This window comes from Oncorhynchus clarkii, chromosome 28, assembly GCF_045791955.1.
Source record: "Oncorhynchus clarkii lewisi isolate Uvic-CL-2024 chromosome 28, UVic_Ocla_1.0, whole genome shotgun sequence".
NCBI classification, from domain to species: domain Eukaryota; kingdom Metazoa; phylum Chordata; class Actinopteri; order Salmoniformes; family Salmonidae; genus Oncorhynchus; species Oncorhynchus clarkii.
In genome coordinates this window covers 13,373,636-13,399,384 of record NC_092174.1, presented here as the reverse complement: position 1 = coordinate 13,399,384, position 25,749 = coordinate 13,373,636, and the positions used below count along the sequence as shown (strand labels likewise).

Below are 25,749 nucleotides of genomic sequence, written 5' to 3'. Positions count from 1 at the left end.
GAAACTAGCTACCTACGGCCCAACAGGACCTGAATATCTACACACTCTGCTCATCACACTCTACCTTCCAGTTAGCTTACTCAAAGCACCACCTCATGTTAATCTGCATACACACACCCATATTGACCTTACATCGAACCGGAAAATGATCACTCCCTATCGTGGATTCTCTCATCACTTCCCATTCACACCTCCCAGCCACCGCCGCAGATACCTATGTCAAGTCCAAGTATCTCTCTGTACATTGATTCTCGTCCCCCTCTCATCATGAACACATACTAATCCCCTGTAATCCATACATTCTTCAACTATGTTCCCATGATTATCTTCATGCTGACTTTCCCATATTTCATTATGGGCATTAATATCACCACACCATATGACCTTCCCACCAATCCCTTCAAACTGTGGTAACATGAGAGGTTTGCAGGGGTTGTATAAATGACCTAAACAATGTAACCTCTATTCCTACATAATTTATACCCCACACAATCCAATTTCTGTATCTCCAATACACTATACCCCATCCCCTCTTTAACTAACTAACGAACGCAGCACAACACCCACCCTACCCCTCAACCCTATCACGCCGTTCCGAAAACCTACGTTATCAATAAGCGACAAATAACATTATAGGAGATTGAGGGTGCGTTCGTAAATTCACTCTGGCTAGCTAGTCCTATTTCAGAGCACACTAGTCTGAGTGTGCCAGAGCGCAGAATAACTGATTAATTAAAGAACTTTCAACACCCGTTGAATATGGCGGTGTCAGTAAACGTCGGCAAAAAAAAGCATAATTAAATTGTTGCCAGCAGCACAGTTACAGTCACCAACGCTCTGGATATCATGAAAACAGCCTAACCAGATATGATAGGCGAGTAAAATGGTCAGAGTGAGGTGTTCTCTCATTTGTGTCTGAGAGTAGCTAGCAAGATAGCTAACTTTAGCCAGTTAGCTTGGCTGCTTGACCTCCGTTGTGAGGACAGAACGTTCGGGTCAACCCTACTCCTCAGCCACAGTTTCCAGTGTACGCTCCAAAAGAGAAACGCTCTGAATTTACGCTTGCCCAGAGCGTACTGGCACTCCACAGTGAATTTACGATCATACCCTAAGTATCATCCAATCAGAAGTAGCTTTGATAATATGGTCCAATCATCTTCCTCGGATGCAGTGACGTAGATTTCAAGCGACGTCACACGTATCAACATTTATCTGCTGCTGGAGCTGTTCATGAAGTGAACTCTCACGTCAATCTGGTAGCTATAACAACGAATTTAAGCCTACATTTGAGTGATTTGAAGATTCACTCATAACACAAAACGGTGCGATTGTTAAACCTCTAGGATTTGGTTTTGTTTGAAAGCCAAGTTATCCATCCACTGAGCTAACTAGTGAGCTAACGTTAGCTAGCTAACAGCTGTGGTGAAATATATAGCTAACTAACGGTAACGTTAGCTAGCTAAATGAGCTTCTGTGTCAAGTTGTTATGCTAAACCAATTCACTAGTTATTTGAAATACTCTGCCGTGCTATTTAGATTTTTTGTTGTTGTGTTTGACGACTTTTGAATATAACATTGCAGAGCATCACTTGACATCTTCATGATGGAACGTTAATGTGCAGTCACTGTCTTTCCCCTCTAACCTGTAGTCAGAATGGGCAGAGGCTACATAGTGGAGGATGTGGTGGAGAAATATCTGTCCAATCTCAGTGTACCAGGTACATCTTGTGTCACAGGACTTCTCATTGGCCAGGTAAGGTTCACTCATCATGGATCTTCTACATGCAACAAACCAGTCTCCTGTCATTCATTATAAGTACACACTGTAGCAAAACGTTTTGCAAGGGGTATAGTCACTAGGAACCAACAGAACTCATTGGAATCAAACAGTGAGGGACCTACCAGAATTTGTCCAATAGGAACACATTTTTGTTTAAACACTTTTCACTTTGGAGTAAATGGTTTCCAAAAACATTTGCAACTGTTTGCTTACGGTCTTCCTCTAAATGAATACACCCCAGGTTTTAGTCAGTTTTTTGTCTTCTGTTTGGTGTCTACTGAAAACGACCCAGGTGTTTTCCCTCACAGCCCAATTTGACCAAAAAATTGCCTACTTTTTCCAGAGGGCCTTGAGTTTTTCCTATTTAGGTCACGTGACTAGGAAAACCTCTTGGTCCTAAGTAGGACATTCTTGTCTCTTTTGGCAGAGTTCGTCCCAGAGAGACTTTGTGGTGCTGGCTGTGAGGACACCTCAGAAGGACACAGAGGGACAGGGGTCTCCGTCGGTCAGCAGGGGAGCTGGGAACTCACTGGAACACCTGGACGTGGAGTGGGTCACCGAGCATGCCAGACAGGTAGATAATGAGGATAATGCAACTTTTATGAAAACATCAGGTCTTCTAGTTGGTTCACATAACATTACACAGTCTAAGCATTGTGAGCAATCACTTGTATCTCAATCTCACTCTGTCATAATGTATGTTTTCTGAAGGTCTCCCGGATGTTAACGGGAGGTATGTCAGTTATTGGTGTGTTTCTTGTCACCCCACCTGAGCTGTCGAAAGAGGCTCAAAATACATTGAGACGGGTAAGCAACACAAACTTAAGCTGAGGCAAGATTGTTGGTATTCCTTTTGATAGAGATAATACATATTTATAACAGGAACTGTATTGATAGAAAGTGTGCCTCTAGTTTAAACTAGTGTGTCTTTTGCAGTTGATCTTTGCTGTGGACAAGCATATATCCAAGGGACGGCTTTGGAGTCTAACAGAGGAGGACGTAACAGAGAAGGTCACACTTCACATCTGCTCCAAAACCAGGAAGTATCCTTAACCGCTCCAACTGATGGGTCAAATTGCTCTCAATTGCATCATCTGTTTGCTGCCCAAAGACAATAAACAATGAACAGTGGTTTCACTATTGTCCGTAGTAAATGTGATGACACCTTTGCCGAGTTGTGTGCTTAATACAAGGAGAACCCTTAGCGTTGGAAAACGCCTTTAACTCCACTCTCTCAGAGTCGTTTGCAGAACATATGATGTTCGAGATCCCAAGGTGAGTTCATAGGTGTGACAGTATTGCCTTTTTTAAGCGGTCAATTGTCCTCTACTTGCTCTTTTCTGTATTCATATTCAGCCTAGAAAAATACTACAAGTCTTAACTGCATTCTGATTGGTGATTTCAGAGTTCTGCCAAGCCTGCTGATTGGAAGTACCAGTCGGGGGTGTGTACTTCCTGGCCATTGTTGACATGCTCAGTGGGACTGAACCTGGTGTTCCCTGTGTTAGAGATGCATGTCTTACCACAGGACATGGAAAAGTGTATGAAGGTGAGTGGGTTATATTGGGTGTTAATTACGTGTAAATGTATTGTTATAGTACCCTTATGAAGCGCCATAGGAACGCTTATAACACCCGTATTAAGCTTGTCAGCATTACGTCACTATGTGAGAGATTAACAACAGTACATTTCAGGAAATGCCTGGTGAGGTGTTCTTTAGTGGAGCTCACTTTGAATCTGGCGTTCTCAAACAGGACAGTAGATTGAAATGTCAATTCTAGTGGAACCAATCATTTTGGTTTTGTGTGATTTCAGGAGGGACTTCAAACATGGGCGAAGCAGATTGAAGATGGGCTTTGCCTCATCAATGGCGACGCGATGCCTGGCGAGGTGGAGCTACTGGGGGGGCAGGTAAAACGCAGCGTTCCTTTTTGGGTGGCACGATGTCGCTCATAGAAATAGATCACGGCTTTTAACAAGTCTATGTTTTCTGCTCAGAAAAAGAATGCAAAGGCTGTTCAGCAGACGTTTCGAGCCCAGATCCTCATCCCGATGGTAAGAATATCTTTAGTAGGGAGTTTTTTGTTGTTGTTGTAGCCTATAACAAGGGCTCAGAGTTTTTCCTTGCTGAAGTTGATTTGTGTGTGCCTGTGCGTTTGTTTGTGTGTTTATGTTTCTGTGAGTGGGTGCCTAATTTCGTGTGTGTGTATCATAGATTGAATAGAACAAACGTGCCCATTCAAGTCAATTATGACAAAATGGGCTGGACTGGCAGCCATTGCGAGTGTACCCATAGGAGCAATGCACGAAGTAAAAGCAGGAAGTGTACCCTTTAATCTGTGCTGTGATTTGTTGAGTCAACTCAACTGACATTACAAAAAATGCATTACATTGCATGAGCCACATTGCATCAGTTGGCATCATTTAAATGAATGTTCTTCATTAACATGGTAACCCCAGCATCAGTTGATAGAACATTCAAAATGAACATGGAAATGCTTACATCACAATACCAGTCAGCCATTGTGTATCCATTAGTTTACCGGTTAAAATGCCCAGGAATAGAAGTTCCAATCCCGTTCTATTCATTTCTATGTTGTGTATATAACATCCGGTCATCTCTCGCCTCAGGCGGAACCCCAATCAGAGCGGAGGTTGACGGCGTCTGTGAAGGTGTGCAGTGGGTCTCTCACCCTGAAGGGAATGGTGCAGTGCAGGGCCTACCTCCACAGCAACAAACCCAGAGCCAAGCACGCTACAGAGGTACTGCACAACACACACACACACACACACATATACAGGACATTGGCAACCAGAACTTTCTCTAAACCAGATCTTGCACACCATCCAGCTCTTAGCAACTGAAGGTTATTTGGATATACGCATACATTCGATCTTTCACATTTTTCTCATGCCTTGTCCTAATAGGTCATCAAGAGAGATGTCATCAACACGGTCTCTAGCAGAGTGGAGATGTTCCTGGAAGATCTTTTAATGGAGGGAGAGGACAAAGGCACAGTATTCGTTCTCTACTTTAGCTTGGGGGTTAGATAAATATTGTTCGTATTACTTAACGGAACAGAACTGAACTGCAGTGCTGTCAGTGTGCTAAGCAAGCTATGCAGATCAACCACAAGGTGGCACTGTTGACCATTCACTGGTTGTCGCTATACTCACTGTCCCACTTGTTCTCCTGCATAACAGCATTGAGGTGCAGTACCAGTCAAAAGTTTGGACACCTACTAGGGTTTTTCTTTATTTGACTATTTTCTACATTGTAGGATAATAGCGAAGACATCAAAACTATGAAATAACACATATGGAATAATGCACAATATATCGGTAAGCATAAAGGAATCAGCCGATATTAGCTAAAAATGCCAACATCGGCATCATCCCGATGTCTAGTTTAACGCCGATGTGCAAAACCGATGTCAAAACGGACGTGCATACTTATATAACGTAGGTAGAGGACGTAATTACGCCACGAAAAATACAGCTCTGCACAGAACAAAAGCAGAAAAATACTAAGCGCACACTTCCAACAACTAAACAAGTTCAAGTCGAGCAGTCATTTGAAAGAGTACGAAAATTTCAGCACGACAACTCAAAGGTGGTATCCATAACGGCCAGATAATGGAATTCGATGCCCTTGACAATCAACCGTTCTCTGTCGTGGATGATGTTGGCTTTCGCCAACTTTTCGAGCACCTCGAGCCCCAGTACACACTACCAAGTACACACTCTTTTTCAGATGTTTGCCCTACCGGAGTTACACAGTATTGATGAAACGTATGGGCGTCACTGCTACTAGCTTCACAACATTTGGACCAGCGATGTCAGCCCCATGAGCATGCTGAGTCTGACAGCACATTGGGTCAACGAGGATGTCCTTGCCGTGTCTGAATCCTGGCTTAGGAAGGCCAACAAACATTTCCATACCCACCTACAACATTTTCCGTCAAGATAAAACTGCCAAAGGGGGAGGAGTTAGCTTGCAAAGTTCTGTCATACTTTCCAGGTCTATGCCCAAACAGTTCGAGCTTCTAATTTTAAAAATGAATCTCTCCGGAAATAAGTCTCTCACTGTTGCCGCCTGTTATAGACCCCCCTCAGCTCCCAGCTGTGCCCTGGACACCATATGTGAATTGATTGCCCCCCATCTATCTTCAGAGTTCGTTTTGTTAGGTGACCTAAACTGGGATATGCTTAACACCCCAGCAGTCCTACAATCTAAGCTAGATTCCCTCAATCTCACACAAATTATCAAGGAAACCACCAGATACAACCATAAATCCGTAAACATGGGCACCCTCATAGATATTATCCTGACCAACTTTCCCTCCAAATACACCTCTGCTGTTTTCAATCAGGATCTCAGCGATCACTGCCTCATTGCCTGCATCCGCTATGGGTCCGCGGTCAAACGACCACCCTTCATCACTGTCAAACGCTCCCTAAAACACTTCTGCAAGCAGGCCTTTCAAATCGACCTGGCCCAGGTATCCTGGAAGTATATTGACCTCATCCCGTCAGTCGAGGATGCCTGGTTGTTCTTTAAAAGTAATTTCCTCACCATCTTAAATAAGCATGCCCCTTTCAAAAAATTTAGAACTAAGAACAGATATAGCCCTAGATTCACTCCAGACCTGACTGCCCTTGACCAGCACAAAAACATCCTGCAATAACATCGAATAGTCCCCGCAATATGCAACTGTTCAGGGAAGTCAGGAACCAATACACACAGTCAGTTAGGAAAGCAAAGGCTAGATTTTTCAAACATAAATGTGCATCCTGTAGCTCTAACTCCAAAAAGTTTTGGGACACTGTAAAGTCCATGGAGAACAAGAACACCTCCTCCCAGCTGCCCACTGCACTGAGGCTAGGCGACACGGTCACCACCGATAAATCCATGATAATTGAAATTTTCCATAAGCATTTCTCTACGGCTGGCCATGCTTTCCTCCTGGCTACCACAACCCCGGCCAACAGCTCCGCACCTCTCGCAGCTACTTGCCCGAGCCTCCCCAGCTTCTCCTTCACCCAAACCCAGATTGCAGATGTTCTGAAAGAGCTGCAAAACCTGGACCCGTACAAATCAGCTGGGCTAGACAATCTAGACCCTTTCTTTCTAAAATTATCCGCCGTCATTGTTGCAACCCCTAATACCAGTCTGTTCAACCTCTCTTTCATTTCATCCAAGATCCCTAAAGATTGGAAAGCTGCCGCGGTCATCCCCCTCTTCAAAGGGGGTGACACTCTAGACCCAAACTGTTACAGACCTATATCCAACCTGCCCTGCCTTTCTAAAGTCTTTGAGAGCCAGGTTAATAAACAGATCACTGACCATTTCGAATCCCACCGTACCTTCTCCGCTGTGCAAACCGGTTTCCGAGCTGGTCACGGGTGCACCTCAGCCACGCTCAAGGTACTAAACGATATCATAACCGCCATTGATAAAAGTAAGTACTGTGTAGCCGTCTTCATCGACCTGGCCAAGGCTTTCGACTCTGTCAATCACCGTATTCTTATTGGCAGAGTCAATAGCCTTGGTTTCTCAAATGACTGCCTTGCCTGGTTCACTAACTACTTCGCAGATCGAGTTCAGTGTGTAAAATCGGAGGGCCTGTTGTCCGGACCTCTGGCAGTCTCTATGGGGGTACCACAGGGTTCAATTCTCGGGCTGACACTTTTCTCTGTATATATCAACGATGTCGCTCTTGCTACGAGCTTCAATGCCATACAACACTCCTTCCATGGCCTCCAACTGCTCTTAAACGCTAGCAAATGCATGCTTTTCAACTGTTTGCTGCCCCCACCCGCTCGCCAGACTAGCATCACTACTCTGGACGGTTCTGACCTAGAATATGTGGACAACTACAAATACCTAGGTGTCTGGCTGGGCTGTAAACTCTCCTTCCAGACTCATACCAAACATCTCCAATCCAAAATCAAATCTAGAATCGGCTTTCTATTTCGCAACAAAGCCTCCTTCACTCACGCCGCCAAACTTACCCTAGTAAAACTGACTATCCTACCGATCCTCGACTTGGGCGATGTCATCTACAAAATTGCTTCCAATACTGCAAATTGGATGCAGTCTATCACAGTGCCATCCGTTTTGTTACCAAAGCGCCTTATACCACCCACCACTGCGACCTGTATGCTCTAGTCGGCTGGCCCTCGCTACATATTCGTTGAAAAGACCCACTGGCTCCAGTTCATCTACAAGTGTATGCTAGGTAAAGCTCCGCCTTATCTCCGCTCACTGGTCACGATAACAACACCCACCCGTAGCACGCACTCCAGCAGGTATATCTCACTGGCCATCCCCAAAGCCAGCACCTCCTTTGGCCACCCTTCCTTCCAGTTCTCTGCTGCCAGTGACTGGAACGAATTGCAAAAATCGCTGAAGCTGGAGACTTACATTTCCCTCACTAACTTTAAACATCAGCTATCTGAGCAGCTAACCGATCGCTGCAGCTGTACATAGTCCATCTGTAAATAGCCACCCAATCTACCTACCTCATCCCCATATTGTTTTTATTTACTTTGCTGCTCTTTTGCACACCAGTATCACTACTTACACACCATCATCTGCTCATCATCATCTGCTCATCTATCACTCCAGTGTTAATCTGCTAAATTGTAATTACTTTGCTACTATGGCCTATTTATTGCCATACCTCCTCATGCCATTTGCACACACTGTATATAGATTTTATGTTTGTGTTCTATTGTGTTGACTGTACGCTTGTTTGTAACTGTGTTGTTGTTTCTGTCGCACTGGTTTGCTGTATCTGTGCCAGGTCGCAGTTGTAAATGAGAACTTGTTCTCAACTAGCTTACCTGGTAAAATAAAGGTAAAATAAAAAATTTGTACTGAGGAAAGCCGTATTGTATGCTCAAGAATGTGCTGGTTCTCATACTGCTGCTGCCATTCTAATGGCATTTGAGAACATGTTTGAAACTTGGAAACATGAACACACTCCTAGATTCATTCGAACAACTGACTCGGTAAATAAGCTAATCAACTGTGTCTGCAGCAGACGTGATACCCTCTGTCATGGTATTGAAACATAGACCGAAGAAGAGACTTGCTTGGGCCAAGAAACATGAGCAATGGGCATTAGACCGGTGGAAATCTGTCCTTTGGTCTGATTAATCCAAATGTGAGATTGTTGGCTCCAACCGCCGTGTCTATGTGTGGCGCAAAGTAGGTGATTGAATGATCTCCGCATGTGTGGTACCCACCGTGAAGCATGGAGGAGGATATTTAGAATTCAAGACACACTTAACCAGCATGGCTACCACAGCATTCTGCAGCGATACGCCATCTCATCTGGTTTGGGCTTAGTGGGACTATCATTTGTTTTTCAACAGGACAATTACCCAACACACCTCCAGACTGTGTAAGGGCTATTTGACCAAGAAGGAGAGTGATGGAGTGCTGCATCAGATGACCTGGTCTCCACAATCACCTGACCTCAACCCAATTGAGATGGTTTGGGATGAGTTGGACCGCAGGGTGATGGAAAAGCAGCCAACAAATGCTCAGCATATGTGGGAACTCCTTCAAGACTGTTGGAAAAGTATACCAGGTGAAGCTGGTTGAGAGAATGCCAAGAGTGTGCAAAGCTGTCATCAAGGCAAAGGGTGGCTACTTTGAAGAATCTCAAATATAAAATACATTTTGATTTGTTTAACACATTTTTGGTTACTACATGATTCCATATGTGTTATTTAATAGTTTGTGTATTCACTATTATTCTACAATGTAGAAAATAGTAAAAATAAAGAACAACCCTTGAATGAGTAGGTGTGTCTAAACTTTTGAGTGGTACTGTATATACCTCCAAACAATGACAAATCAAATACAGAACAATGACTCATTTATTCCTATCAAATCTGTAGCTAAGTGTACATAATGATTTTTCTGCTCTCCTCTCTTCGGCAGGGTCAGTCGGTGTACAGCAGGTGCTCCCTCGCAGAGTGTTTGCCCCCGTGCCCGGAATGAGCCTGTGTGTGTGTGACTACATGTTCCCTGACGAGTGTGTGTCCGATGTGAGTGACCGTCTCAAAGAGATGCTGGACTGGGAGACGCCCGAGGACAGCATAGACACCTCCCAGGAGGCCGTCCCAGGTGGTTTATCATAATAACCAGGGGTCAGGGCTCAATGTAGCAGGCGGCCATAACTGTATACTACTACAGTATCAACTGTAATCTTCCAGTGACCTGGTTTGAGTCATTAAAGCCCATTGTGTAAGTGTTAGTTACTCCCTATGAGGAATGAAACAGGTATTCCAACCGGAACCAGAGTTGCTATCACTAGCCTGAGATGCATACAATCACACCGAAAGAATGTATATTTCTTTACTCACCTGCATGACCAAATGGTAACATATTTCCCCACCAGGACACACAATGTTGTGGGAAAACCTTATTTTCAACTGTTTCTATTTGGTCATGTGAGGAAAGACCCATATTTTATGATTGTCATTACTCATTCTTCAAACAAATGCTATTTTCTTGGTATGTTGGTTAAGCGGTTATATCATATGGATTATTTTAGCTTCCTCAACTGAGTTTTGAATCTCCATTTTATATACTCTCCATACTACTATTTGTCTTCAATTGAGTGTAAGGTTGACATTGTATGGTGAAAATGTCTCATATTTAGAAGCTCCTACGATTGACCTAAAGAACACGGTTGTTCAGAAGAACCTGAAGGCTAAATCTACCCTTGACGCTCGTTCTAAGACACCCTCTGAAGATCCCACTGAAGCCCACAAAAGCCACAAAACATATTATGCTGGTATGTCCTTTTTTAAATACTATTCTTCAAACAGCCATTTCGTCAGAAATCAGGAGGTACAAGGGGTCAGAAAAAAAACACCTGGCTCTGTCGTATGTAAAGGCGTGTACAGGAAGTGTGGATAGCTTTGTGGTTATTATGTGAACCTAACACCTAACCCAAAACATGAATCAGCATCAGGTATGTAGCATAGCTTTCTCTTCACCCGGATTCTGTTGTGTCATTGTGTAGGTGTTGCCATGGCAGCCGCAATCGCTCTCCTAGCAACAGGCACCTCGCTGATCTACCTGAGCGACTAACGGTGGAGGCACAGGACACACACACACACACACCACGAGAGCTGTTGTTATGCTCAGTGACTTAATCTCTTGATTAAATAGATTTTCATGAAATTTAGTTGACATGGTTATTATAAAAGTATATGCAAGCTGTACGTTTGGTATTGATAATTCAACATTTTATTTTTCATATGAATTGTAAAGCATAATTGTGTAGAGAGAAAAATAAATAAATACAGTTCGTTTTGATTTATTTTGTTTCAGTTGTAAAAAGGTTTCGCAAAGAAACGTGTGTACAGCGTATGATTTCATGTCTTTCAGAAAGTATGTCTAATGCCATACATTCAAAATTCCCCTCCCATATTATGGGGAAAATGGACCCGCTTTTTGTTGTTCAGTTCATTCAGTCATCAACAGATATTCTGATGTGTGCCAATCATAAACTTTGGGCTCTGTCCTCACATATTGCCTCAGGCCAACCGTAATCGAACCTCTCCTCAACCACAGTGTTGGCACAGCGAACAAAGGACATGTCAGAAGTGCTTAAGAGTGTCTGGATTCAACATCGTTTTTTTTTGCAATGACTTAGGCCTACGGTATGGTCTTGTATGGTTATGCTTGGTATGATGGGCATATTCTATGCTTTGATCCTCCCAAAGGATCGTTCATGCTTGTCCTTAATATCGCAAATACTGTATTTTATGTATTCATCTATGACGGAATTGAGCAGAATAAAGAAGTCCGTTCAAAGTAACTCACGTTTGGTGTGTGTTCTATTCATGTTAAATGCTGTTAGTTAATAGTAGTAAAACAATTAGACAGAGAAACCAACCAACACTTCCATGGGGAAATACTGCTTTTAATGACTGACTTGGGGTTAACACTTTATCCCTTTTAGATTTCAAACATCATGAAAATATAGCAGAAAATACAATGACATTGGGCCAATGGTGATAAACAAACCTAAGCCATAAAATGGGGTGCATTACTCTAACCGGATCACATACTGTGACGCCAACACAACCTTACACAAAGATTGCGTTGTCATATACTTATCAATCATATACCAATACAATGGTTAAATCTGTAGCTTTTCTCAAGTTAATGGACACTGCCTGTGGTAAACTGAAGCTGACTGGAGGCTGTTTAAAAATATTGCATTTACAGTAGGCTAATGGGTCCAGAAATGTGCACTGACTGTCACTGACTCCCTATATAAAAAAAAACCTTACTCCACCTCAACACCTGCCTCCTCCTCATCATCAGGACATGCCACAAACTCCTTCTCGGGCAGGAGGCCGTATTCATTGAGGAACGCCTCGATATCGGCGGCGAAGAACTCCTCGCTGAGGTGCTGTGTCATGGACAGGAAGTTTCCTAGTAGCTCGCCTGCCTTGTAAACCAGCATGGCGGGCAGCACGTCATCTGAGAAGCGCTCGCTTGCACCCGTTGCGGCCGCCTCGATGCGGCAGAACTTGATGCTGGGGTACTCGGTGGCCAGGCAATCTAGGCAGGAGTTGAGCGCCTCGCAACCCTTGACTCCGTCCTTGTAGATGTGGACGACTACCAGGGTGAGCCGGTGCTCCTTCTCAATGACCTCCAGGAAGGCCTCGCCATTGTCCAGCTCCACCACGCTGTCAAACGTCGGCCCAAAGCTGAATCGCTCGTGCATCTCCTTCATGCACTGCTTGCGGTACTTTCGCAGGCCCTTCTCATCCTCCTCTGCGATCATCTCGTACTCCTGGACACTCATCTGTCAAGAAAAAGTGATAGGAGCTGAGTCAAGGCTCATGCATATTATGTAAGGGGGCTGAAACATAGAAGTAGAATTGACTTGAATGGAAAAGTCCCTTCTAGTCATTTTATTTCTATGGGTTAAAATAGGTCACGTCTCGATTCTCAAGAGTTTTGCTAGACATATGCCTCCCTCTGTGGTCAAGTCTCTTAGTGTCTGACCTTGTGGTTGTGTTTGAACGCTGACTGACCTTGCGGTTGAGTCTGTCGTGGACGTCATCGCTCTGGGGGTTGGATATCTGTCTGAGGAGCGCCTTCTTGCTTGGAGGGGTGTCCTGGTCCTCACACTTGAACTTCCTCCAGTCATTGATTACACCCTTGGGGCCTTGCAGAGGAATTGAGACATGTATAATACACTAGAGAGGCTGATGTCATTTAACTACATCTCTAGAATGTGCTGATAACGGCAGCCATACTGGTAAGGATGCATTACAAATGTCAAACTCTATTCTAGTGTTCTATTTGTAATTCTATGGATTGAGAGGGGTCGATCAACAGGTGAAAACAAGAACAGAGGTTAACAGAGAAAAGTCTGTGCATCAGAAAGAGAGTTTATACAGACTTCACTCTCATTTCAATTGAAGTTTAGATGATAAACAGTGGACCTAATAAAGAGTTCACGAAAAGGGTGGACAGTTGATGACGTGTCACCTGTTTGGATTGCTGGCACCTCATCTTCAGCTGGTGTTGGGCTTGACATACTGAACCTTCTGAATGAAGAGACAAAATCCTAAAGATTAGCAATGGAAACCGTTTTCTTATCACCATTTCGTCAAAGAGACTGGCTTGTAACAAAACCGTAGCTTTGCATTGGTTCGTCGGTGTGCTGTACACTGCAGCATGTTGTGATTGTCAGAGACATTCAGAGGGAGCCAGGTTGATGCAGTATTATCAGATTATGATTAGGTCTAATACTTTGGGTTTTCTAAGACTGTGTTAATTCATGGGCCTGCGTGTGTGAGACAGCTGGGACATAAAGATGACAACGTGCCCACATGTATGATACAGACCCACATAACCACTAAGCCAAAGCCTAGGGATTGGATGAGGAGCCAATGCAACTCTTCAGGTGTAGCATCTGAAGAGGCCATAAACAAGCTTCTTTACAAGCCTATGCTTCAGAGTGTGTATCTTGTGTTCCTAGGCCAACTCAAAACAATGCGTCAAATCGAAGTCTTACTAATCCTGACTGCCCTTGTGATATAGGACACCCTGCCCCAAAATCTCTCTTTCTCCCTCTTCAACATTACAGCAACTACATTACAACATCTCTTTAACCGGAAACCTTCGTCATTGACTTTCTGTGTGCGTTGTCACTAAATTTGAAAAGCTACTTTGGCTTTTAGGGCCACCGTAATACAGAATGGACTCCATCATTTCTAAAAAGCTACAATTTTACTTCATCTTTGATGATAATACAATAACTGCCTACACTACTTGTTAGATTCTTACAAAACATGTACCGTATGTCAATGTACACCGAACAAAAATATAAACATGTAAAGTGTTGGTCCTATGAGCTGAAATAAAAGATCCCAGAGAGTCTCCATACTCTCAAAAAGCTTATTTTGCTCAAATTTTGTGAACAAATGCGTTTACATCCCTGTTAATAGACATTTCTCGTTTGCCAAGATTATCCATCCACCTGACAGGTGTGGCATATCAAGAAGCTGATTAAACAGCATAATCATGTGCACCTTGTGCTGGGAGCAATTAAATGCCATTCAAATGTGTAGTTTTGTCACACAACACAATGCCACAGATGTCTCAAGAGTTGAAGGCGTGTGCAATTGGCTTGCTGACTGCAGGAATGTCCACAAGAGCAGTTGGCAGAGAATTTTATATTCGTTTCTCTACCATAAGCCGCCTCCAACATTGTTTTAGAGAATTTGTCAGTATGTCCAAATAGCCTAAACCGCAGACCACATGTAACCACACCAGCTCAGGACGTCCACATCCGGCTTCTTCACCTGCGGGATCGTCTGAGACTAGCCACCCGGACAGCTGATGAAACTATGCGTTTGCATAACCGAAGATTTTCTCCACAAACTGTCATAAACCGTCTCAGGGAAGCTTATCCGTGTGCTCGTCGTCCTTACCAGGGTCTTGAACTGACTGCAGTTTGGTGTTGTAACCAACTTCAGTGGGCAAATGCTCATCTTCGATGGTTGCTTGCACGCTGGATAAGTGTGCTCTTCATGGATTTACCCTGGTTTCAACTGTACCGGGCAGATGGCAGACAGTTTGTATGACGTTGTGTCGGCAACTGGTTTGCTGATGTCAAAGTTGTGAACAGAGTGCCCCATGGTGGCGGTGGGGTTATGGTATGGACAGTCATAAGCTATGGACAACAAACACAATTGCATTTTATCGATGGCAATGTGAATGCACAGCGATACCGTGACGAGATCCTGAGGCCCATTGTCGTGCCATTCATCCCCTGCCATCACCATGTTTCAGCATGATCATGCACAGACCCATGTCGCAAGGATCTATCTCTACACAAGTTCTGGAAGCTGAAAATGTCCCAGTTCTTCTATGGCCTACATACACACCAGACATCTCACCCATTGAGCATGTTTGGGATGCTCTGGATTGACACGTAAGACAGCGTGTTCGATCCAGCAACTTCACACAGCCATTGAAAAGGAGTGATACAACATTTCACAGGCCACAATCAACAGCCTGATCAATTCTATACGAAGGAGATGCGTTGCGCTGCATGAGGAAAATGGTGCTCACACCAGATACTGACTGGTTTTCTGATCCACACCCCTACCTTTTTTAAAAGGTATCTGTGACCAACAGATGCATATCTGTATTGTTGCGTTCATATTTTTGTTCCTGTGTTTTGGTGTGTCTTGCACGTTGTCATTGTGTCCAAGGTAAACTCCCAGTACTGTAGGCTCATTTGTCCTCCAAGTTGGTGTTGTCCCACAGTAAGTTACAGAATAGTCTTTAGGTATACAGTGCATGCACAGGCAAAGCATTTCAGTGGTTCCCATGACGTTGGCATGAATTGTGATTATGGACGCCTGATGTTGTCTTGTAATTGCTCTGGTGACATGACCTTGAAATGTTGAAATCCTTATCACTCTACAGAAACAGAATAGAGTAGGCCAAATGTTTTCCACATGTGTCCTCTCTAACATTATGGACGATCACTTCAGATTTCATCAAATCTTTCATTCGTAGTTGATCTCCCTCAAATCCAAGTGGAGAATTAGACCACGTCTTCCACTGCTCTGTCAAGTAGAATCAATATGAATTAATAATCAAACAATAGCAGCAGCTATGCTTACCTGTGTGGTTAGCTGCACTTCCTCCTTGCAGGTTAGTCTCCTTATAGTCCTGACCAGGTTCGTTGTTGCCGGTGCGTAGGAATGGGTTTCGTCTGAAGACAGCTGGGGGAGGCTGTGTGGAATTAGACGTGAATTAATAATCGATATCATCATAGTGACATCTCTCCCAAGTCCTATGGTGACGTGTATAATAGGATTAGGAATTAGACCTGCTCAGAGAAGAGTATATGTGCTGTGGGAGAGCGACATGGAGAGAGCAACAGAGGGGTGGTTGAGGGGTGTAGATGATTTTCTGTCGGTATGTGATGTGCACTTTTTCTCAATGTATGTGATATGCTAGACATGCCTTGTCATTCAAATGTTTTAAAATTGCAGTATGGGCCACATCCATTCATAATCTACAATCTGCGGAAATTACATCATGGAGGCCTATTGTACACCATGCAAGAACGGCACTACCTCAGATTGGCTGCGTGCCTATATCCATAGGTTTAAAAGGCTTATAGGGTCTTACAGTGTGTGTTGTGCGTCACTGGGTTGTGCGACAGGTGTAAGGACCGTGTTTCTTTACTCTGGGATTAGAGCTCAGATTCAGGTGATTAAGATAAGTAACATCTGAAACCAATCATTTCAAATGGCCGGAGCAGTAGTCAACACTAGGTGGAGATAAAACTCTGTAGATATGGTCAGCTAGGGGCAGGCTCGTCCATCAGTCACTCTTGCAATATCTAGAACGGAAAACAGGAAATTGTCTGGCCTTTATTCTACCCAGTCTATATAAGCAAGTAGGAATCTAATTACATTCCATGCATTTTGTGAAATGGCTGATACCACAGGCGTGGCATGTAGATTACAAGTTGCCGTTTCAAGGCATGCTTTTAGTACAAATGCAAGGCAAAAAAAAATATTTATTTAATCACCTACAACCCAGTCAGTCAGTACCTGGCACGGTGACATACAGGAGTTCTGCCTCTTTAGTTGCGAAAGATAAGAAAGTCTAGGGATGCAGGATATAGAAATCTAAATGAAAAAAACCCTGTGAGGTTTTAATGGAATTTCCCAATTTTATACTTCGTCACCCCATCTGCTGTTAAAAAGTGAATGTGACAGTATATGTATGTGTTACTCAGCAGTGAAAAGACACGGACTTAGATTTCAAAATGAGGGGGATGTGGGAAATGACGCTGCACCCCCTTTTCTCTGACCTCATAGCTGGGACCAGAAATCTAAACAGCCCTCACAGGTCAGGAATGTTCCACTTATCATCACGGGGGCCCCAGGAGTGACCACAAAGACAAGTGAATTTATTGCATGAGCAGATAATCCAAACCTCCCCCATCCTCTCCCATTAACCGCTCCACTAGGTGGCAAAAGTGTCAAGGTAATATTTTTTTTTAAAACAGCGATTGCAGGTAGAGCTGGGATAAGTTTGAACCCTGAATGCCTTATAATAGTGGTAATGAATTATGACACAAAATCAGCCTTGGGTGAAAAGCTGAACAAAGGCACCTGTACAGCATTGCTCGGTGGGGAATGCAGAAGTTAAGTCACGTCTTGTTTCGGCTCGTTATATATTTCCTTCATGTTGCTATGAGACACCTGCAGAATAGGGCAATAATGACCACAGAGTCAAGACCCAACTTGCCAGGGCCATGAAAGGGAAACCTTGCCAACAGTGACATAAGTCAGTCATAGAAGACAAGGACATGTTCTCATGCATAGTTTAGAGTGTGTTACAAAAGCACAATATCGTCAACACAGCCCCCGGCTGGATACGTCACAATAGTTTATTTTCATCTTATGAACATGCTCAACCAAATAATCCTCTCTGGTTGCGTCACTGTTGATGTAAAGCAAAGCAAACATTCTGCAAACATCTGAGAAGCACGCAGAGTCAGACCACGTCCAGAGTGGGTTCTTACAAGGTCAAGATGGCCTGGACCCAAAAACGGTTTGTGCTGTCTTGTCAACTCCTTATGTTTATTGTCAGTTTACCATATGGGTTGGCGAGACATCACAAACAGATCTGGGACCAGGCTACAATGATCGGGCCTGCCACAACTCTCTTGCTGGCCATTGTTTTCATGTTGGGAAATTTGGGCAAACACTACCATGTTTTTTTATTCTGGAAACTCACGAAAGCATAGTTGGATTCACTCACACATTGGACATTGGCAACAAAAAAAAAACTACACAATCACCATGGCAACCTCGGTTTTCTAACCACACCTCCCCACCCCCAATTTTAACAGTTTCCCAGAACAGCCGACATGGACATTTTCACTTCTGCAATTTTGTGTTCAACTCCAAGCATAACACATACTGAATCCAGAAAGTTGAGCAAAGAAAGACAGTCCAAACGATTGATTTGATGACACATCCCCATTTAAATTCAGTCTTCTAGAGTCTGTGAATCACCAAGAACTACAAGAGGAATCACAACTGTCTGTATGGAATAACATAAGCTACTGTAACAAGGTGACAGAGGTTGCGAAGGGTTACGAATGGTTCAAATGAGACCACATTGGCGTAAGTAGCAGAAGTGACATTGGACTGGTGCATGGTGTCTATGAGTCAATGTGAACCAGAGGTACAGGGACTCTGCCAGACTTGCTATTGAAATCTATTGAAGGGATAATAGAAGGATTTAAATGAGCTGTTCCCTCTTTGGGACCGTGATTGGTTGCACGGGTGTGTGATTAGACATGATTGGGTATCGTGGGAAACGGATGAATCCTATACTAGAATAGAATGATTCTATATTCAGTCAGTAAGCATGTGTTTTGTGAAGCCTCTGGAAATGATTTCCCCAATCCTTCTTTAAATCACAGTATCACACATGCATTGCAGGGCAAAATAAATAGTTGATTATATGATGAATTGAACTAATCTAGTTCAGATTGAATTTCCTTCCTAGACCACATGATTCATACCAGGTTCCACCTAACTACCACCCCAGTCACATTTATGAGAGATTCTGTTGGCGTAAACTGTTGCCCTCATTTTCGCTGTGGCTCACACAGATCCTTTCATGTGAATGGGATGCAGAGTATATGGTGGTCGAGACGATAACGATTGCGTCTTGCCTAAGACCAGGCGTAATCCTCAGGCCCAGAAATGAATTGAAATAAAAAAAATATAAAAAAATATATATTTGACCTCAATTCAAACCAAAACCTTACGGCTGTCAAACCTGAATAGCATAAGTTGTATTGCTTTCTTAAAAACATTTGGAAACTGATAAATCTGTCACTGGCAATTATTTCACACCGTCTTGGGACCTGCTCTCTCAGACCTGGACAAACATCTACATGCACACGGCAGATTGACAGATGGTTTTCAGACAGGATCATTGCTTACCGGCATGTTGCTGTAATAACATCGGAAACAGATGTGGGGGGAAAAAGAGGCGGGTGGAAAGTTACTAGGGGGAAGCCTTCCAAAACGTTGTCAGTGGAAGCTGAGCACAACTGCTCTGGGTTTTCTTACTAGCTTTCTAATAACACGGTAGTAATATTTAATATGAATATTAATATTTTGCTGATAAATGTTCGATGAGTAAATTACCTACTTCATAATCGGATTTTAGTGGGAAGACATTGTGATTTTCTCCATAAAAAAATTGCTCATTGTCCTTATACAACCCTTACTGTCATGTTGGCTACACTACGGCAGCAGAGTATTTGGGGGGGGGGGGGGGTTCTCACTCTGTCCTCTGCTCTTCCTGCAAGAAGTGACATTTACAAGACGTGAAGAAGCCCTACCTCTTTAAAGAGTATCATAAACAACTCACGGCACCTCCCCTCCCCCCTCCCCAAAAAATACACTTCTCTTTCTCTTTTTCTACAAGTGTTGTCTTTGCTGATAAGTACTTGAGGGAAAATGTACTTGATGTGTACTTGACGTGTGACGTATGGTTGTGTGTGACGTGTGACGTGTGGTTGTGTGTGACGTGTGATGTGTGGCTATCTGAAGAGGAGCGCACAAATTCTACATCTTCGCTCTGGATAAGAGCTTGTGCTAAATTACTAAAATTCAAACAACAAAAAATATATAATAACGTAAAGACACAAAATGTATACTGACATATCTTACATGTTGTTTTCTCTTGTTGCTTGTTGTTGTCCCTTTGACCCATTGTTTATGCCTGCAACACGAACTCAATCAGGGTCACACACTCAGAGAACGCATGCAGTTGTCTTGTGGACTGTATTTAAAAAAAAAGGACTGCTCTGTCTTTGATGATAGCAACCAGTTCTTATCATTGTATCAGACTTTTCTAGGTCTCTATTCTGTTTGATTGTGTGCCAGGGTCAGTTTCAGTCTGTCTGAATGAGGACACCAGATTGTCGTGAAAATATACAATTTGTTGATGCGCATATCTCAGATCGTAACGCATTTGAATTATATGTCCCTTCCTGGTTGATTTCCAGGATACACACATTAACCTCAAGTATTTCTTTGTTGATGTTTTGTATTGATCAGAATAGCCTGGTTACCTTACACTGTCACCACCCTGCCACCTTCTCCATACAGGTGTCTACAATAGGTGTCACTGGTGTGTGTAATTGTCATGTAGCAACTGAGAATTATTCAGGCTTCCACAGACTTCGGCATGAGGAAATTGAAGATGCCTCAGCCGTGAGTGTAGCTAATACGTGTGTGATATGTTTGTCTACACAGCCAGGCACAGTTCTCACAGTCCAGTGTATGAACTGCTGGTGATCTGCTGATAGGGCCTGGGTGATTGACAGAGCGCTGCAAGGCAGTCACCCATCTCAGTGGGAATCTCTCTTTCTACCTGTCTGTCTTTCACACTCTCCTTTTTTATTCTCCCTCGCTGACTTTTTAAAAAACAATTTACCTCTCTTTCTCCCACTCACTCGCTCTCCCTTTCTCTACTTCTTTCAAGCACAGATGGGACCTTTCTATGACAAGACAAACCACAGCTGTTGTTTTTTGCCTCATTGCGTAACTCATTCGAGGAACGTGAATGTTTCCTTTTCTCATTTGTAATTCCTGGTGTCACAAGTCATCAAAAGGTCTGATGTTGTTTTAAATGATTTGATTTGATACTTTATCAACAGTACAAAACAGACACATGCAAAGGATGGTCTGATGTTGTTATGATATTACTGTGGCACCTTGTATTGTCTTACTTTTTATGTTATTCCGATAGTAGGGTGTGACCTTTGATGATTGTTTTTTACATCTGCTAACTTGTGGGAATCTCCAGCTCTTTGTGTGTGTCAGATGTCTGGGTTTGTGACAGGAGACTTGTGGCCTACGTAAATGGTGTGTGATATATTCCTATGGCATCTGCATAGTGTTTTCCTAGGGTCTGGATGCAAACAGGCCTGCTGGCTTATATGGTAGTGGAAGGAAGTAGAGGGAGGTGCTTGTAGTAGATAAGGGAGGATGTGCTTGCTCACTGTGTTATCAAATGATATAATGATAGAATGATTTAATGTTTAATGTTAAATCCCTACCATTAGTCACTCCTCTAATGTCTGTCCATGCTAATGAGACGCTAAGTAGTTGATTGGTCAGGGAGTGAATGTATCATCATGGAAAGCTTCAGTGTCTGAAAGTGTGTCATATGCAGAGGAGGTACGTAGAGTAGAGCACGCAGCCCCACTGTCAAGTACAGGTAACATAAACTGACCTTTGTGAGTCTTCCAGCGTAAATAATAACATGCACTAGCTTTAACGAGACCAGGACCCGAGAAGACACACGGCTGATAGTCTCTTTTACTGGGAGATATTTAGACAAGCCAGAACTGAGATGATAAAACAGGTCATAGAAGAATACTACAGCCCTTTACGCACAGGAGCACACTCATCACAAACCATAGGAGAACATAGACCCAAACCCCAGACGAGGCACCGCAACGGCACAGGATAATGACCCTCCACATCCTCCAATGGAAAATGCAAGAAGCCTAATAGCACACGGATAAGAAGTGAAGGTGTATACAGAGGAAATCAACACAAAACCAGACCTAATCTGTGTCCAGGAAATACATGGCTATCGCCCAGATTAAACGTTAACATAATGGGATATGAGGGGATAAGGAAGGATAGAGAGAGTGGACAAGGGGGAGGGTGTGCAACTTTTTTCAGGAATGGCCTGTCACACAGACATCTACATGTTCAATTAAGAAACGAATGCGAGTATGGAAGTCTGATTGAAATAGAGGCACCAACAGTAGCAAATATCTACAACCCATGTCTCCCATTCTCACAGACGGAGCTAGAAAAGGTGGCGGGAACAAACATAGGAACAATTATTTGGTGTGGGGAATGGGGATTTTAACTTTTACAAACACGGCAACATGCCTAGATTTAACTATAGCATCCAATGAGCTGGCAGGATCATGCAGGTGGGAAGTATTAAAATGAACAACAATGGGCAGCAACCACTACCCAGTTCTATTTAGTGTCATGACTCTCCTGGCTGAGGATCCAAGGCCTCAGATCAGCTTGGCAAACGGCTGACGATGACCAGACTTCTCTCACCCACAGAATTTATGTTGTAACAAGCCGTCATATCTTGTCAGTCCACTAGGGACTTTTGTCTCGTGTACGTGTATTCTGTGTTATTATTTAGTTACTAAGTAGATAAATAATTAAACCAATTTGTGTAGTACTGAATAATCAGCAAAGGCTTGGGTTCTTGCAGATCCAAGAATGTTACTACTGTTCAGAATGAGAACTGATATGAGGTAATGATTAATAAGGGACTGCTATCGATACATAAATTATATATATATATATATCTCTTCTTGGGTTTAATTCGGGAGATGGTAATTCGTTAAACAACTTCTTCCGTGGTGCCCCAAATTACTAATGAGTTAATTGTTACATTATTAATTTAATCGGGTAACAATTAAACAGAGTTAGTGAATTGAATAAATAACAGTCATCAGATTAATGAAAGTCACTTCACGACAGTAGTCGGACTGGAACAAGTCAGAAGATCCCCATGTGATGCGCTGGAGGTTCTCCAAAGCCAGCTGGCCCAAATACACCAACCAAGAGGAATTCCAGGTATTAAATGGGGAAACAAGACAGCAAGCACGGAGGAGTAAAAAGCTGAGGGCCTAGCTCAGACATTTAGGGCCATCCACAGCTCAATTAGTAATGCCCAATTTTGGGTTGGAAGGCCGATCAGTGGACTAGAGAACTAGAATAAATGACCTACACCTCAGTCCAATACTCTCACTGTCTATCCCCCCAACATGGCTTCTCCCCTCTCCAAGGGTTGACTTCTCACTACTAGAGATGATTGAGGATGGAAAGGATAAAGTGACCATAGGACAAATGACAAGAGGGATACCTAAACTCCCACTACCCATCAGTAAAAACAGGCAATGCTGCAACCTACTCAATCCCAAAGCTCAACATAACCAGGGGAAAAATAACAGGCCATGTATCCGTTTTCACAACAGAGCTAATGGCCTGCATCCTGGCCCTAACATGTGGTGGAAGAATCCAAACCCGGAGGGATCATTTGACTCAAAATCAACACTACAAAGCCTGGAGAGAGACAACAACAGTAACAGGATTTAACATATGAAATCCTTGAAATTCTCCACAGGATCCAGCATTAAACCAGGATTACCTTTACATGGGTACCGGCACATGTGGAAGTCGGTGGAAGTTAAACAGCAGACGAAACCGCAAAAAAACGCCCTACATTCAAATCTAAACATCACAGTCCCCATGAGCAAGAGTGAAGTTAAATCCCAAATCAAACTGAAAAAATGTCAGAAAGACTGGACAGAAGGAGACGCCTGCCTTCCATCCACACATTAGTAAGCACACATCAAAGGGGAGAAAACAGACGGCAAAAATCATCCTCACAAGACTAAGAGTAGGACACTGCAGACTTAATTACGACCTTCATCACAGAGAAACACAACACAAGGCAATGTGAGAAATGCATAGAACGAGAAACCATTGAACACAACCTGCTCTACTGTATGAGTTACACCACTCAGAGAAGAAGCCTCCAAGATGCAATAACCAGCATTTTAGAGAATCCTACAAAACACAATAACCAGCCAATCAGAGAATGACCCTACAAAACATAAATAACCAGCCAATCAGAGAAGAACCATACAAAACACTATAACCAGCCAATCAGAGAAGAACCCTACAAAACACAATAACCAGACAATCAGAGAAGAACCCTACAAAACACAATAACCAGCCAATCAGAGAAGAAATATACAAAACACAATAACCAGCCAATCAGAGAAGAACCCTACAAAACACAATAACCAGACAATCAGAGAAGAACCCTACAAAACACAATAACCAGCCAATCAGAGAAGAACCCTACAAAACACAATAACCAGCCAATCAGAGAAGAACTCTACAAAACACAATAACCAGACAATCAGAGAAGAAATATACAATACACAATAAACCAGCCAATCCGAGAAGAACCCTACAAAACACAATAACCAGCCAATCAGAGAAGAAATATACAAAACACAATAACCAGCCAATCAGAGAAGAACCCTACAAAACACAATAACCAGCCAATCAGAGAAGAACCCTACAAAACACAATAACCAGACAATCAGAGAAGAAATATACAATACACAATAAACCAGCCAATCAGAGAAGAACCCTACAAAACACAATAACCAGCCAATCAGAGAAGAAATATACAAAACACAATAACCAGCCAATCAGAGAAGAACCCTACAAAACACAATAACCAGCCAATCAAAGAAGAACTCTACAAAACACAATAACCAGACAATCAGAGAAGAAATATACAATACACAATAAACCAGCCAATCCGAGAAGAACCCTACAAAACACAATAACCAGCCAATCAGAGAAGAAATATACAAAACACAATAACCAGCCAATCAGAGAAGAACCCTACAAAACACAATAACCAGCCAATCAGAGAAGAACCCTACAAAACACAATAACCAGACAATCAGAGAAGAAATATACAATACACAATAAACCAGCCAATCAGAGAAGAACCCTACAAAACACAATAACCAGCCAATCAGAGAAGAAATATACAAAACACAATAACCAGCCAATCAGAGAAGAACCCTACAAAACACAATAACCAGCCAATCAGAGAAGAACCCTACAAGAACCAGAGGCACCTTTTCATTATAATGTTGGAGGAAATCAAATAAAATGTAATTTGTCATATACACCGAATACAACAGCTGTAGACCTCACAGTGAAATGCTTACTTACAAGCCCTTACAATGCAGTTTAAAGATTTTTGTTTTGAAATATAACAAATAATTAAGGAGCAACAATAAAATAACAGTAGCGAGGCTATATACAGGGGGTTCAGGTACAGAGTCAATGTGCGGGGGCACCGGTTAGTCGAGGTAATTGAGGTATTACAGTATGTACGTGTAGGTAGAGGTAAAGTGACTATGCATGGATAATAAACAGAGAGTAGCAGTAGCGTAAAAATGTGTGGTGGGGTGGGGACAATGCAAATAGTCTGGGTAGCCATTTGATTAACTGTTCAAGAGTCTTATGGCTTGAGGGTAAAAGCTGTTAAGAAGCCTTTTTGACATAGACTTGGCGCTCCGGTAACGCTTGCCGTGCGGTAGCAGAGAGAACAGATTATGACTAGGGTGGCTGGAGTCCTTGGCAATTTTTGGGGTCTTCCTCAGATACCGCCTGGTATAGAGGTCCAGGATGGCAGGAAGCTTGGCCCCAGTGATGGGCCGTACACATTACACTCTGTAGTGCATTATGGTCGGAGGCTGAGCAGTTGC

The 25,749-nt window shown here is 43.0% G+C and overlaps 2 protein-coding genes across 2 annotated transcripts; one reads left to right on the top strand and one right to left on the bottom strand.

Annotated features, from left to right (window-relative positions):
* Nucleotides 1-1,169: 1,169 nt before the first annotated feature.
* Nucleotides 1,170-11,631, top strand: LOC139387599 (odr-4 GPCR localization factor homolog). Its single transcript, XM_071133966.1, has 14 exons — nucleotides 1,170-1,256; nucleotides 1,650-1,753; nucleotides 2,208-2,354; nucleotides 2,492-2,587; nucleotides 2,717-2,823; nucleotides 3,019-3,055; nucleotides 3,186-3,329; nucleotides 3,596-3,691; nucleotides 3,779-3,835; nucleotides 4,412-4,543; nucleotides 4,709-4,793; nucleotides 9,738-9,923; nucleotides 10,462-10,596; nucleotides 10,828-11,631. Exons 2-14 carry the CDS (start codon nucleotides 1,655-1,657, stop codon nucleotides 10,893-10,895), a joined length of 1,389 nt encoding a protein of 462 aa, XP_070990067.1. The 5' UTR covers nucleotides 1,170-1,256; nucleotides 1,650-1,654; the 3' UTR covers nucleotides 10,896-11,631.
* Nucleotides 11,632-11,978: 347 nt separating this feature from the next.
* On the bottom strand, nucleotides 11,979-16,064 carry LOC139387600 (phosducin-like). Its single transcript, XM_071133967.1, has 4 exons — nucleotides 15,971-16,064; nucleotides 13,320-13,378; nucleotides 12,860-12,993; nucleotides 11,979-12,627 (listed from the first exon to the last, which is right to left on the bottom strand). The coding sequence occupies exons 2-4, from the start codon at nucleotides 13,366-13,368 to the stop codon at nucleotides 12,103-12,105; spliced, it is 708 nt and encodes a 235-aa protein (XP_070990068.1). The 5' UTR covers nucleotides 13,369-13,378; nucleotides 15,971-16,064; the 3' UTR covers nucleotides 11,979-12,102.
* Between the last annotated feature and the right edge of the window lie 9,685 nt (nucleotides 16,065-25,749).

Bases quoted from the DNA above. Each gene is read 5' to 3' on its own strand.
- LOC139387599 (XM_071133966.1), top strand. From the start codon at position 1,655: ATGGGCAGAGGCTACATAGTGGAGGATGTGGTGGAGAAATATCTGTCC. The intron at 1,754-2,207 runs GTAAGGTTCACT...CTCTTTTGGCAG, and splicing joins CAGGACTTCTCATTGGCCAG to AGTTCGTCCCAGAGAGACTT. The intron at 4,794-9,737 runs GCACAGTATTCG...TCTCTTCGGCAG, and splicing joins AATGGAGGGAGAGGACAAAG to GGTCAGTCGGTGTACAGCAG.
- LOC139387600 (XM_071133967.1), bottom strand. From the start codon at position 13,368: ATGTCAAGCCCAACACCAGCTGAAGATGAGGTGCCAGCAATCCAAACA. The intron at 12,994-13,319 runs GTGACACGTCAT...TTCCTCTGCAAG, and splicing joins GGTGCCAGCAATCCAAACAG to GCCCCAAGGGTGTAATCAAT. The intron at 12,628-12,859 runs GTCAGTCAGCGT...TTTTCTTGACAG, and splicing joins ACGACAGACTCAACCGCAAG to ATGAGTGTCCAGGAGTACGA.